The 15,131-nt window shown below is 40.8% G+C and overlaps 1 protein-coding gene across 2 annotated transcripts in view; it reads left to right on the top strand.

The window, feature by feature from the left end:
- The window catches only part of SORCS2 (sortilin related VPS10 domain containing receptor 2), a 639,263-nt gene that overhangs the window by 416,998 nt on the left and 207,134 nt on the right, over window positions 1–15,131 (top strand). For both annotated transcript variants that reach the window (XM_075569815.1, XM_075569821.1), the window contains exon 4: window positions 11,456–11,529. In XM_075569815.1, the coding sequence (XP_075425930.1) occupies window positions 11,456–11,529 (74 nt within the window). The remainder of the gene's footprint in view (window positions 1–11,455; window positions 11,530–15,131) is intronic.

Here is a 15,131-nt window from a genome sequence, read left to right on the forward strand (position 1 = left end):
AATGTATTGTAGGGTCGGCCCATAGTAAGGGACTCACCTCTTAGTATATCGACGACTCAGCAGAGCAGATGGGACCGCAGTGGAGGATTCCCCAGGCCTGGTGGAATCACTCGCGCTGTGCTACCAGACGTAAGGTGAGAAGGGGATTGTGTTGTAGGCCCTGCATCCTGAGGCCACGCTTGCCGCCTTTCTACAAATCCCCTGGTGTACTCGAGCCAGCCAGGAAGGTACCACCACGTGCACCAACACCACACCGGGAGGGTAGCACTGCCCTCACATATATCTGGATGGGACTGTTTGGATGGATCATTGGGTTTTAGGTGCCAAGGGTACCCTCACAGTACTTTGGGAGATGGTTATTGTGATTGTGTATACTGTATTGCTGAGACTATGGGACCATAGTAAATAGGTTGTATGCACTTTGTTGTGATTGTGGTTATTGGAGGTATACCGGTTCCTTTGAGGGCCTAACCCACAACGCATGGGTCCTCACAGGTGGAAGCGCTGCACCAGCTACTCCAGGTTCCCCAACTGCGGAGGCTTAAGGCTCTTATAAGCCTAACAGATAGCACCATAACACCCATAGTACGCATATCTCCCGAGGAGAGAAGGGGTGTTACATATATATATATATAACACATAGTAGATGAGATTGAAAAAATACATATGTCTATTGAGTTCAATCTATGTTAAGTTTAGATGACAGTTACTTACCTTATATGCATACTTACAGTATATTGATCCAGAGGAAGGCAAACAAAAAAACCCAGGGAAACATTGTCCAATGCTGTCTCATAAGAAAGAAAAATAAATTCCTTAATAACTCCAGTAATGGCAATTAGATTTCTCCCTAGATCAACATCCTTCCCATGTTTACTTATTTGGTATTTCCCTGTATATATTTCCTTTCTAAAAATATGTCTAATCCTTTCTTAAAGATATCTATTGTATTTGCCATCACAGTCTCCATGGGTAATGAACCCCACATTTTAACTGCCCTTACTGTAAATAACCCTTTCCTTTGTTGCTGGTGAAATCTCCTTTCCTCCAACCTTAAGAGATGACCCTGTATCATTTGTACTGCCCTTGGGATGAATGGTTCTTTTTAAATCTTCTTGTATTGACCCCAAATATATTTGTATATAGTTATCATATCCCCTCTTAGACACTACTTTTTTTTTTTTTTCAACTTATTCTTTATTTGTTTTTTTTTTGTTTTGTTAAGAAAAGTGGGGAGTGGGATACAAAGGTAACAAAGCTATGGAGGGCCACACATGATATGGCGCAGACAATTCTTGGGTATGACTTCCCCCTAGACCCTGGAAGGTACTGCTATGCAGACCAATTGAAAACATAGAAAAAACTGACGACAAACTCCTGACACACATATATACAGCTGCCAGATGCGAAATAGCCAAAGCCTGGAAACAGGAACAGCAGCCGGCCATACACGCTGTAAAAGCGAGATTATGGAGGATCTGTCTTATGGAAAAACTGACGGGGATACAAAACGACACAGTACAGAAATACATAGACGTCTGACACTACTTTTTTTAATGTAAACAAATCTAATTTCGCTAGCTCTCCTGATAAATTAGATTATCAATCAATTTTATTAATTTGGTGGCTCTTCTATGTACTTATTTCTAGTTCCATAATGTCTTTTTTATGGACTGGTACCAAAATCTGTACTCCATATTCAAGGTGTGGTCTTGCAAAGGATTTATACAGTGAGGAAATTATGCTTTCTTCTGTTCCATCCATTCCCCATTTTATGCAAGATAATATCTTATTTGCCTTTGCAGTTGCCACCTGACATTTAGCATTATTGGTATGTCTGCTCTTTACAAGCACTCTTAAATCCTTCTCCATCAATAATTGACCTAATTTTTGTCCCATGTTATTTGTAAGTAGTCTGTTTATTCTTGCTTCCTAAATGCCTAACCTTACATTGATCTGTATTAAACATCATCTGCCATTTACCTGCCCAAGTCTCCAGTCTCTCCAAGTCCTTCTGGGAGAAATTACATCCTGCTCTGATTCTACTACCTTACACAATGTAGTGTCATCAGCAAAGATGGAGACTTTGCTCTCTATGTCAACCTCAAGTACATTAATGTACATATTAAAAATCAGTGGCCCCGGTACTATACCTTGAGGAACTCTGCTTACAACTTTAGCCCAGCCTGAAAAGATTGAATTTATGATAACTCCCTGTGGTCTATCCTTCAACTAGTTTTTAATCTGGATGCAAATACTTTTACCCAGACCAATTGCCTTTATTTTGTACACTAACCTCTTGCAAAATCTAAGTAGACCACATTAACTACATTTCCCTAGTCTAAATTCCTGCTTTCATCTTCAAATAAACTAATAAGGTTAGGTTGGCATGTCCTTCATAAATTCATGCTGACTGTTACTAATTACAGTATTGTTTTATATATTAGGTACTCCTAAATATTATTCCTTACAAAGCCTTCAAGTTGCATCCCCACTATTGATGTCAGTCTTACGAGGTCTGTAATTCCCTTGTTGTCATCTAGCTTCCTTTTTAAATATAGGTACCAGTCTGCTTTACACCAATTTTAAGGTACTAAGCCTGTGGAAATTGAGTTCTTGAATATTAAATATAATGGTTTGGCTATTAATGAACTTAGCTCCTTAAGAATCCTTGGGTGCATGCCATTGGGGCCAGGTGTTTTATTTACTTTCATTTTATTAAGCCGCCTCTACACTTCTTCCTCTGTTAACCAAACATTTTGTTAATATAGAGGTTGTGGCTTCCTCCTGTTGCAATAGACTTCTCCTTGATAAATCCTGAGGCAAAGGCAGTGAGCCAGATCAGCACCTGGACAGTTCCATGGACTCAGTTTGCCATTGTGCTGCTGCTGTTGCTTTCATCTGCAGGGGTGTGTGCAAACTTTTGCCCATGTGCAACACTGCCTCTTGTCCTCCGGTGCTTGTGACCTCCCCCCCGCCCTTCGCTGTGTGGCGTCAAATGACGCGCAGGGTCATGTGACGTCAGGTCACGTGACCCGCAGCATCATTTGACGCTGTGTTGCTATGGCAATGCGCATGTGACATCACGCCGCATGACCCCGCGGCATCAAATACACTACCGACACACTTTATTGAAGTGTGGTCGGTACCGCAAGCCGGGAAATCTCCCGGCTTGCTAGTGGCCGCCCCTCGGCGTGCCGCGCGTCATAGACGCGCGGTCACGCGTCATCGGGAGCGTGCGCCCCCTGCACGCGTGTCCAGGGGCTCCCCGAGGGAGCCCTGGTGTCCCGCGATCGCGGGACAGCGGCAGGGGGTTCCGGGGGACCCGGCGGACCCGGCAGCGGTAGGGAGAGCGCCCCGATCGGAGGGCGCTCTTCCGCTGCTTCGGCGTGCGCCCGTCACACTCGGGCGCGCGCCAGGCTACTGCTGCGGCACAGAACGGGCAAATGCTCGAATAAACTGTGCCGCAGCAGTACATGGGACAAAGCCGGTTTTTATTTGCTGGTTGCTGTGCCATTTTTATATGCTGAGTTGTACTACATTGTATCCATGTACGCAAGGATACATTGAAGCGGAGTCACACTTTTCTTTAGATCATGAGACACTGCTTTTATCTCCTAGAGTAGGTAGGGATAGGGAGATTTTCGTTGTTGTCTCTACCAATATTAGTCACACTCTACACACCTGATATTGTAGGGATTAGCTGCAGTTGAGCATAGTGACACACTGCTCCAAATAGTTTAATTCTACATTAGGGCTGACTAGCTATAATCAGCAACCTGCCTGTCCTTTCTCGTGGCCATAGATGATAGGGATCATTAGGTCATTATTTTCTTTTCCTGTGGGTATATTAGCGTTGTTCTTCATTCCAAGGACTGCCCTGATGCTTACTCTACAATTTATATGAGACTTATGTGTCTATCCCTTTGGATTCACCGAGTTATTTTTGCCAAACAATTTTTGGTGTGACTTCCTACTCCCTTTCCAGCTTTCATTGTAGCGTTCACATTAGCAGCATTGTGATTAAGAGTACCTTCTCTCTGGTTATCTTTGCAGTGGCTACATGTTTTGGATTAGGGCTTAGTTTTAGATACATCCACTAGTAATTGTATACAGCCTCACCGGGAGGTTTTGTTACTTTAGGATTCCCTGTTATATATACTGTAGTACAAGGATGTATTGTTAGTGTCCCTTTTATTTTATATTGGTCCAAGAATGTAATAAAGTATTTTTAAGCTATTCATTATACTTACCGTTTGTCAGGGACCTTCTCCATTTGTATAGATACCTGACTTCTGTATTGCTATAATTTAATATTTCTTGTGGCTGTTGAGTGCATGCTACTAGGGACCCCTTTTCTCCTCCCCTACTCCTTTTTCTTAAAGGGTAGGAGTTTGAGCTTTTTTGCTATTGTAGAATTTTGCTTCCCTAGTGCACCCTCCACTTGTTACTTATTGAGGCTGAGCGCGCTTCACCCCCCCCTCCTTTCTGTTCATGGTCCATGCCATTATTTACTTTCATTTTATTAAGCTGCCTCTACACTTCTTCCTCTGTTAACAAAAGTTTTGTTAATATAGAGGTTGTGGCTTCCTCCTGTTGCAATAGACTTCTCCTTGATAAATCCTGAGGCAAAGGCAGTGAGCCAGATCAGCACTTGGACAGTTCCATGGACTCAGTTTGCCTTTGTGCTGCTGCTGTTGTTTCCAACTGCAGGGGTGCGCAAACCTTTGCCCCTGCACCCCTCTGCCTCTTGTCCTCCGGTGCTCGCGCCCCCCACTTTGCTCTGTGTGGTGTTAAATGGTGCGCAGGGTCATGTGATGTCAGGTCACGTGACCCACAGTGTCATTTGATGCCGTGTTGCTATGGCAATGCGTGTGTGACATCATGCCGCATGACCCCGTGGTGTCAAATGATGCTGTGTTGCCATGGAGACACTTCCTGACGCCGGCTGAAGCAAGGTAAGTTTAGGTTCCAGAGGCCACATGTGATCCCCCAGCATTTAATTTTAATGCCTTGGGGAAGAGCGCAGGGCCACTGCAACCACCCGTGCCCCCCCATAAAAATCTCACGCCCCCCCCTGGCGGGTGTGCCCCCAGCTTGCGCACTCCTGTCCTACTGTACTTAAGGGAAGCCCTTCCCTTTTGTCATTTGCAGATAAACTTTTTTGTTTTTGCTACTGTGCCTGCTTCCAGAGACCTGCCTGTTTTGACCTGTGCCTGACTGACCAATCTACCTGCATGCTACATGCCTTTACCCTTGCCTGTCTGACCACTCTATCTTTCTGATACTATACTTCTCACTGTGTACTGCCAGGTCTGTCTAGCTCCTGCCACTGGGATCTACCTCACTAATTAAAGCCCAAAGCAACAAGCCTGACAGCCTTCTCCATATCTCTAATAATTTGCTGCCCATTTCCCACTGAAAGGATCCTACTGTATATTCTCTAATCAGATTGCCCTTTTGCAACTTTTGTTCCTTGCCTTATAATTCTGATACGATGACTCCGTCCCTTCTGACTTTAAGACAATAAAAGCCTGCCTCTTCTTTTCCATTTCCTCCCCTACCTTCTTATTTAGCCACATTGGTTTAACCTTTTTTCCTTTATATTTATTACCCAGATATGTACACTGATAAGTGTGCTTATCTAACAATGTTTTAAAGACTGCCCATTTGACTTCCGTATATTTTTCTGCAATAATTTTATCCCAATGTATTCTTTGTAGACTCTTCATTAGTCTTTCTAAAATTAGTAGTCTTTGTTGATCTTATATAATACGTTTTTTTATACTGTAGTTTATTTCACGAGACCATGTTCCCTTTCTTGAATATTTGTTATTACTTCACATTGTTTGATATTACCAAGTTCAGTAATTCCGCTCTCCTAGTTGGCTTCTCAATGATTTGAGACATGTAATTGTCTTTTTGTACATACAAAAACCTGATTACTAGAGTTGTACTTCTAATTTCATTGCTCTGGTCGATATCTGGATAATTAAAATCACCCGTTGTTAAAACATGACCTACTCCATTTAAAAAAGAAGCGTAGCTTCCTCAATCACACAGATATGTTGTGGTTTATAGCATATCCCTACAAACATTTTTTTCCATCAATCCATCATTCCATCAATTTCATAAACATCTTCCCTTTAGGTTTTAGGTTTCGATTTGTTTTAATATTTAAAGATACTCCACCACCTCTTCATTTTGTTCGATACTTCCCCTCTAATAACCCTCTAAATTAACTGCAAAGTCCTGAGTTTCATCCCACCATGTATCAGTAATGTCTATGTTATCGTATTGCTAATTTCTGGCTATTATTTAATGTTCCCCAATTTTATCTGCCATGCTTTTTGCATTAGCAAGCTTAGTTAAGGTTGCCACCAGTCGGTGCTATTGGTAGCTTATCTGCTCCTAGATTTCTACTCACATGGATTTTAGTCTTTAGAAATCTACTTATCTGTATTTAATATGGGTGCCTACCTGCTTGCCAAACTCCCAATTCCCTACACTCCACCTCCCTGACCATAACTATTTCCCCATTCCTATGTATTCTGTCTAGTCCATTACCTCTTGCTTGTCTCTCCCCCTGCCTTCCAGTTTCAATCAATCCTTCAGTCAGTGTATCTAAGCAGCTACAATGTATCCTGATATTACTAAGGTAACATTAACGGCTGGGAATATTGGTAACCAATTATACAAATACTGTAGGAAAGTGTTGAAAATATCTAGCACTTCTAGGGAAGTGTGCTGAAACCTGCTATAGAAATCAAAGGATGATCAGTATATTAAAACTCATTGAAAGGGGGCCGTTCGGGAGACGATGAAGGAGATGGACATCTATAAAGGAAAGAGAGGCCTCCGAATGGCCCCAAAACCAAGAAAAACACGGCCCAAGAGGTCTCCCACTTCTTCAGATAGCAGCACTTCAGGGAACAAATGCCACAAGGCGCTTGAGGGTGACCTAGGAAGAAGAGAACCAATAATTATTACAATGGGCCTTAAGAGAGATTAAAAGATCATTTCAAACTGAACGAAATAAAGCAGTTATGGAGTTCAAAGCATAGTTAGCCTCATTATCCCATGTTGGAGCAGAAAATGGAGTCCTTACAGATACAAGGCAACACAGATGATGAAGTATTTAGTCAGATTGAAGAAGTCAACATTTTAAAAGAAAACTTTGAAGATATTGAGAACCTGGAGAGGTGACAGAATCTACAAATCAGAAATGTCCCCGAGAATATCCCCTCAACTGACTTGTAGAACTATCTTAAAATAATCTTTACATTCCTAGAACCTGACTGTGAGGAGAAATACATGGAAATGGACAGAGCTCACTGTGCTCTAGGTCAAAAATTGGTGAACCTGGACAAGTCAAGAGACATTATTATTAAATTGCACCACTACAAGACAAAGGAAAGAAACAGCATGTAGAAACAGCGGGGACATCACATTTCAAAACTCCCAAATTAAAATGTTTAATGATCTCTCATGCATAACAATCTCCAGAAGATGAGAACTTTGACCGCTCACCATTGGCAAAAGAGGGATCCGGTAATGCTGTTGATTCCCCTTTCAGTTAATTGTCAAGAGGAATGGTAAACAGCACTCCATGTGCTATCCTAAAAAGGTTGAACGCTTCCTGCATGAAGTAGGCCTGAGTCTGAAGAAACCGCCGGATAGAGGACTGAGACAATGAGAGCCACTCTAGGCGGGTTAGACCAAAGTGGGCTTAGAAGAGCCCCATCCTGTATGGAACCATCCGGAGGATAGAGGAGATGGGGCCCACAAATGACCAAGGATAACAGCCCAGGAGACAGAGCGGTAGGAATGCCTTTGATGGGAGAAAGAAGAGGAGCGAGCCCCACAGTGGAAACCACCTGAATGTGGACAGACCCAGACTCGGAGAGAAAAAGCAGAAATAACAGGACAATGTAAAGTTGAAATCCAGAGCGGCACTTAAACTGTGACCAATGATAAGACCAAAAATCGGACTGTCCAGGTCATAGGGAGCTGGGTCTGAATATATTCGTGGTGTAGAGCAGCGGTGCGCAAACTGTGGGGCGCGACCCCCAGGGGGGGCGCGAGACTGCCGGTGGGGGGGCGCGGGGTTTACAGAGGCCCCGCGCGCTTCCCGAAGGCACTTAAATTAAGTGCCCGGGGAGCTGCAGGGCCTCTGTAAATCATACTTACCCGTGACTCCGGCAGCTTCCTTCTTGCGTCGCGATGGCAACGCGGCGTCAAAATGACGCCGCGAGGTCATGTGACGTCACGTTGCTATGGCAACGTGACGTCATGACGCCGGAGGGCGGGTCAATGGTGGTTAGGGGGGGCGCGGAAGAGAGGAGACCGCCGGCAGGGGGGCGCAGGGAAAAAAGTTTGCGCCCCCCTGGTGTAGAGGACTATCTATATGGGAGTTTCGAGTACGCTGGCCTAGACAGGTTCTATATTATGAACAGTTATGTGTTTCTTTCCAGGTTGGGTAAATGTTCTTTCAAAAATGTTTATATGATTGTGTAATTTAAGTCGGTACCAGAATTAAGATGTAGCATGTTTTGCTAAGAGACTTTATAGATCTAAACAGAAAATAGATAGAGCCATTAGTAAGAGGCCTTATAATCATCGCGTGAACCTTTAATTAGTACTGCATCCCGACTTTTAAAGAATTCTTCATCTTGGATATGGTTAGATGGACTGAGGTAAACCCTCAGGCCTCACAGGATTAAATTGGACCTTAAATAATTGTGGCGGATAGTAACTTCCCACCATAGACGTGAGGAGCCCTTACAATTGAAGCACTGGATAGTACTCTAAGAGGTAATTTCAATATACAAGGAATACCAATTGGGAATGAAGCCTAAATTTTCTCTCTTCGTGGATGATATGATACTGAGATACTGCCCATTAGAACCCCCCTAACATCTCTCCCAAACTTACAAGCAGTCCGTCAGGACTTTGAAGCGCTCTCAGTTAACAAAACTAACCTGGACAAATCTGATGCTATGAACCTCTCTCCCAAAACATAAGGTGAAATGAATGCAACTAACCTTGTGAACCAGTTGCTAAAACAGCTCCCAATTTGATATCCCGAGGCCCATATTCAAAGAACCTCAAATGTAGCATCATGTACATTCCTCATGTTGGCTGAGGAACAACTCATCCTCATACAGTGGCTCAATTCCCCAGCCCCCCCAGAAAATGTTGGGCCCCTTTCCTAGCATACAGTGCTTCCACTGCAGGAAGGGATTCTGGTAAATGACATGCAAATGTGCACACGTTGAAAACACTTTAGAAGTATATTGCAGCACACATACACTATGGAAATGGTTCCTCTCTTGACCTATAGCTCACTCTAACACATTTTGACTGGTTTAAGGGGATTATTAATGAGCAAACGTTATACTGTAGGACCTTTTGTGAGAAGTGTGAGTGCACATAGACTTACCCAAGAGTAATTGTTATTTTAGTGTTGTACAGCCTTTTTGAGAGATGCTAGATTAATTCAAAAGAAAAGCAAGCATAAAACAACAGTGATCGTTTCTGGTTTGCACAAGAATTTTAAATATACTTTTTATTGAAAGTCTTTTGGTGGATCAAATTGTGCAATAGAAGTGAGTTACATCTATTTTATAGTTCCCCACCACCTGTTTTTGAGACGAATACACACATTGTGTTCAGATTTACAAATCCAAGTCACTGCCTACAGTTTTGTTTACACTGTATTTCTAATGCATTCAATTGGTAATTTGAAGTAGATAATAACTCAGTGGATTGTCGATTAACTGCCATGCAAATAATCTATTTCTTGCAAAATAAGTCTGAAAATGCATTGTTGTTAGTATGCCTTAGAAAGGCAAGTATACATATACAATCTGAGCAAGCATAAAACACAGGCCCACCATATTATACTGTATATGTATGTATTTATTTGTGTCAATTGTATTGCTACTGGGATACAGTAGTAACATCAAATATACAGCAGTAAACAAAAAAGCCCCGATGCACATCCAATACAACACATTATTTAGTTAATTTCTATGTTTTTCTGGAATTTTTCTTTTTCATAAGTACAGATGCAACTGCCGGTTGTCAACCGCTTGACAAGGAATATCTGTGACCATCTCGTGGTCACTCGCGAGATGGTCCATAGCAGGCTGTAATGGCCCATCGGATTAACACAGCGGGGGTCCCTGCGTTTGAATGGAACTCGTGTTGTGTGAATCCTACCGGGTTCCACCTGTCTGTAAGAGACGCGCAGTAAGAGAGACTGAATCCGTCACTTTACCTTTAAAATGGAGGGTCCCCCAACTGTTTTAATCCGATGGGCCATTAGTCTGACCACTGGAATCTCGCGGCATAAGATGGGATAAAGTGCTGGATTCGCAAGGCAAGCGGTCGACAACAGGCAGTTGATTCTGTACTGTATGTGTCATTTAGTTTAATCCTTTGGCCAAAACATTTCATGCCAGAAATATGGTCAACCTTAATGTGTCTGCAGGATTGAAGTTTTTTAGCCAAAGGATTGAACTGAATGACCAATACTTACGAGAGCGAAAAAACACAGAATAAAATAGAAATTAACTAAATAATTTGTCATATTGGATATATTATGGCTTCTTTATTTGCTATGATACATGCAAGACCTAAGTTCATTTTTAATATCTAATTGTTTATGATTATATTAATGCAGGTGATTATAAAGGGTAAAAAATAAATATGTTGTATTATAGGTAAAGGAAAGTTCTATAGCTCTACTTTAGGGCTGATTATCACTAGTATATTGTAGTTGTGACATGCTATATGAAATATCGTTGTTATTATTTGTATACTGTATTCTCCAGTGAGTTGTAAATTATGACTAAAGGGCGGATTTGATTCATAACATATTGTGGTAAATATTCATCCAATAACTCACTTTAAAAAAGGTTAAACATGAATAAATCAAGGTATTTCCCATTTCAATGTATTTTCTCATTTTTTTCTGATTATATTAATCCAGATGACTATAAATGTTAGAAGAGAATTATGTTGTATTATAGGTATAGAAAAGTTGTAAAACTCTACAATACTTTGTAAATAATGGCTAAAGGAGGACTAAACTAAAGAAAATTAAAGAATTTCCCATTTCAATGTATTGTTTTGTCCAAAATGTAACATACACATTTCAAACTTGACAAAAATAAATAATCGATTGGAAGAGGTATACTTAAAAAAATATATACTGTATATGTTACACTTTGTCAGGTAATGTGTTTACAGTGATGATGTCCAATATTTGCTATCCGACGCAGACACCTTTCTGCGCCAGGAGATACCTTAATGCCATTCATATTAATGACTTGGAAGTGGTCTTCCTCCGTTGGCATATGTCTTGTGTCAGGCACCGCAGAGTAAATATGGTACGCTATGTTTTACCGTCCCAATATTTAAAAAAACGTGCTATTTTATTTCTTTTAAGCTATATGTTTCCGTTAACCTTGGAAAGAAATGGGATCTTCTGCAAGAGCGTGTGACAAAAGAACATATTTTCTGGTAAGTACTTGATTTCTTTTGGTCTGGCAGGTTTTGTTTTTTGGTTCAGTATAGAAAATCGTCCCAATGTTGAATGCAATATAGGTATTCTGAAGACACTCGATCCACGTCTGAACCATTCACAATTTACAGTATGCTTCTTTATATCCGACTATATTTTACTGTACTAAGGGGAGGTAATATTATCAACAGCAATGCAGTAAGTCATTTGGAGTTTTGTTAAAAAAAAAAAAGAAAAATGATATCTCCTGCAAGATCGTCCTATAAAAGAAAATATTTTCTAGAAAAAATATGATTACTTTGCATTTATTAGATGATATTAGCAATAGGTCCATAATTTATATAAAGCATTAGTATGAAGGCAAGACTAAACAGGTTATACATAAAATTAATGTATGCATTCATGGGAGTACAGTACTGTTTGACACCTTCCAGATACTGACGTGATATGTATGTCACTCAGTATATATTTCTTGTTATTCATTCTGTAATGAATAAATCCAATTGTTTTCATGGTGTGATCAATATGTTTTCTCTGAATGAGTAGACAGATGGTAAGACATACATGAAAGAACTATATGCTAAATACAGAATTGTAAAATATTATACAGTACGTGTTTAGACAGATACAGTATGTTGTTGTTTGATTATACATTTAATGTAACTGAGCTATTTACTACCAGTAAAGTATTGTGTAAAGTTTTCAATTAACTTGAGAATGTATCATGAAAAATCACTGATTTATGTAGAAGGTGCAATTCTCTATACTTAAAATAAATTTAAAAAAAAATGTTTCCTTCCTGTTTCATTGGTGAAGAAAAAAAATGTGAACTAGCGCTAAAGTGTAATACACAGTGTGATATTAAAAAACTTATAATAAAGGATGGCTGCCCGGTGATACTGCCAGTACTAACAGAATAAACCAAAATAAAGAAAAACCTGGCGCCAGGTTTTTCTTTACTTCCTGTTTCATTGAGGAAACAAAGCTAAAACAAAACTTTTGGGGGGGGGTTCTGAGAGCTTGCTGGTTATCTGTGTGAGGAAACAAAACTATTCTGAAGCTCACTTAGTGGCAGAAAGCTTCTAGGAAATATTGCTACCTACGATAAGGCAACATGGTCGCATGACGTGAATCTTTATTCCAATCTGGCTATGGCCCCAGTGAGCGAGTGCAAGAGCAATGGTGTGCCTGGTGGCGCTCGTGGCCTTCACCCGAGCTATCTGAGGACTTCAGATCACTCGCGACTGGGAGGCGTGGTGGGGTGCGGCTATGGCATCACACGGCTCGTTCACCCTCATTGGCTGAACCACCGCCGTGACATGGCCATCGCTCGGCTGCCACGCCAAAAGTCACATTCGTTGACTTCTCAAAATGTGGTTGCGCCATCGCGCTTTGTGCATGCGAGCGCATGGACTGACTGGGGCCGGCCCCATGGAGGGCCGTCTCTGGGTTGTTCCACGCACGCCATCGAGCGGGCAGTAGCGATCACTGGGGCCTTATAATGTGCTGCTGCCCTCAGTAGGAAGAAGAGTTTGTAAACCATGACAATAAGACAGGCAGGGAATTCTGGGACATGAGAGGAACCTGAATGTCTCCCTAATGCAGAGACATTAGAGACATAGAACAAGATTGAGATTTTCTTGGGGTAAACATGAGGGTAGTACTTGTAATTACCAGCAGCTTCCTATGTGATATAGGAAAAAAGGGGAGTGTACCGGGCGCTTCTATCAAATATAGTGAAAATATCAGTGTTTTATACAAAGTGCATAATCACCTAAAGTGTAACATAATAATTGTTTACAATAAATGTCTAAATAATCAATATAATGATGAACCACCCCCACCAATTGGTGACATATAGGATGACATTACAATTGTGTAAAAAAAGAAAAAAGCTGCTCAAAAAAACCTTTATCCGGACTCTTTTGCTTAGTCCAGAATAGTAGTCGTTCTTCTTCTTGATAAAGGGAGCGCTGATAGTCACATAGTGCAATATGTGGAAAAATCAGATAACAAAATATGTTGCAGTCAATAATAAAAATGAACCCTATTTAATATGGCTAATTAGTATTACTCACAAGTGGAAAAAGGGATATAGGCATATCAGAGATTGTTCTCTCTCTGAAAAGAGCTCTTTAAGCTGTCCTCACATGTAGATTCCTAGGCTGGATATGTTTTAGATTACCCTTGATGAACCCTGGATGTATCCTCAGCGATCAATGCTCTCAAGTATATATTGGCCCGAGAAGTAAAAAGAGAGCCCACAATAGTATAATACTGCGTATAAGTATATTATAGAATGAACATAAGAACAATCACACTCACATTTGTATAAAAGTAACATTCATGGGAGAGAAACTTGCGACGAGATATCACCAGCCCCTCGGTATGTATGCTACCACATCCGCGTGCTTCACTTCCGGTTGCGTCTTGCTTCAGGGCGGAAGTACTGCTTCGATCGCTCCGATCGCGTCAGCTTGCCAGCACTCAATACTGCTACGTGATCTCATCTGTCTCCCAAGAGCTGCCAATCGATTCTACGTGTTTCGCTGTTGCTTCTTCAGGAATCGTATAGGCCAATAGATTATGCTACCTATTTATAGCAGCCCTCTAAACTGATAACCAATTTTTTTCATTATTCACTGCACCATATTTTGTTATCTGTTTTTTCCACATATTGCACTACGTGCACAGCGCTCCCCTTATCATATGTGATATGCATGATAACAGGACCAGGGCACTGGTCATGTAACATGGTTTTATTAACAAATGTACAGTAATGAAAAATTGCGAAAATAAAATGTTTCCAAACATTTTTGCACATTTTGACAAGATTTCGGGGAAAAGGGTGGGATTTAGCAGCTTTTTTTTGCCATTAAAATCACACTGTAAATATTCACAAAATTCATTACAAATTTTGCAAACTACTGTACCATGGGACTAGTTCACACATCAATAATTGCTAGCTACATGCTGTATGGGACTTGTTGCTGAAAAGCTTGATTACTGGCTAGTCAACTTTTTATTATCTAAATTGTGAGAGCAGAAATTCACAAATGAATGACTTAGCTTTTGAATTGCCAAAGCACCTGGACTTCCCCAGTCTCTGTGCCAGTGGGCTGTCGGGGGTAAAACTATGACTAACACTTTGTCGCATTCATTGTTAATGAGTATGTTACAATACCAGGCTTTAATCACTTAAATGCTTTCATGCCAAAAGCTCTAATGTTTATCAGTAACAAATTGGTAGGACACACAAAAAAATGGAAGTCTGGCGTCCTCTAGACATACTGTAGTTGTGACACAGTTCAATGGAGAATACAGGATGCAATTTAATCACAAGTCAGAATACAGAGATAGATTATAAGGCAACATTTTTTTAAGGGTTTATTTTTTATTGTATTTATTTATAAAATGTTTTTCCAGAACATTGAGAGTTACCTCTCGTTTTCAAGTATGTCCTGGGCACAGACTTATAATGACAATACATTGTTACATGTTATATTTACAGTCATTTCATGGACAGTTGGAGACAATATATGTTACGGGTATATTTAGCAGATAATTAACAGTTACTGTACATAGGAGATTAAGTTCTTTG

The sequence above is a fragment of the Ascaphus truei genome, chromosome 1 (genome assembly GCF_040206685.1).
Source record: "Ascaphus truei isolate aAscTru1 chromosome 1, aAscTru1.hap1, whole genome shotgun sequence".
Taxonomy (NCBI): Eukaryota; Metazoa; Chordata; class Amphibia; order Anura; family Ascaphidae; genus Ascaphus; species Ascaphus truei.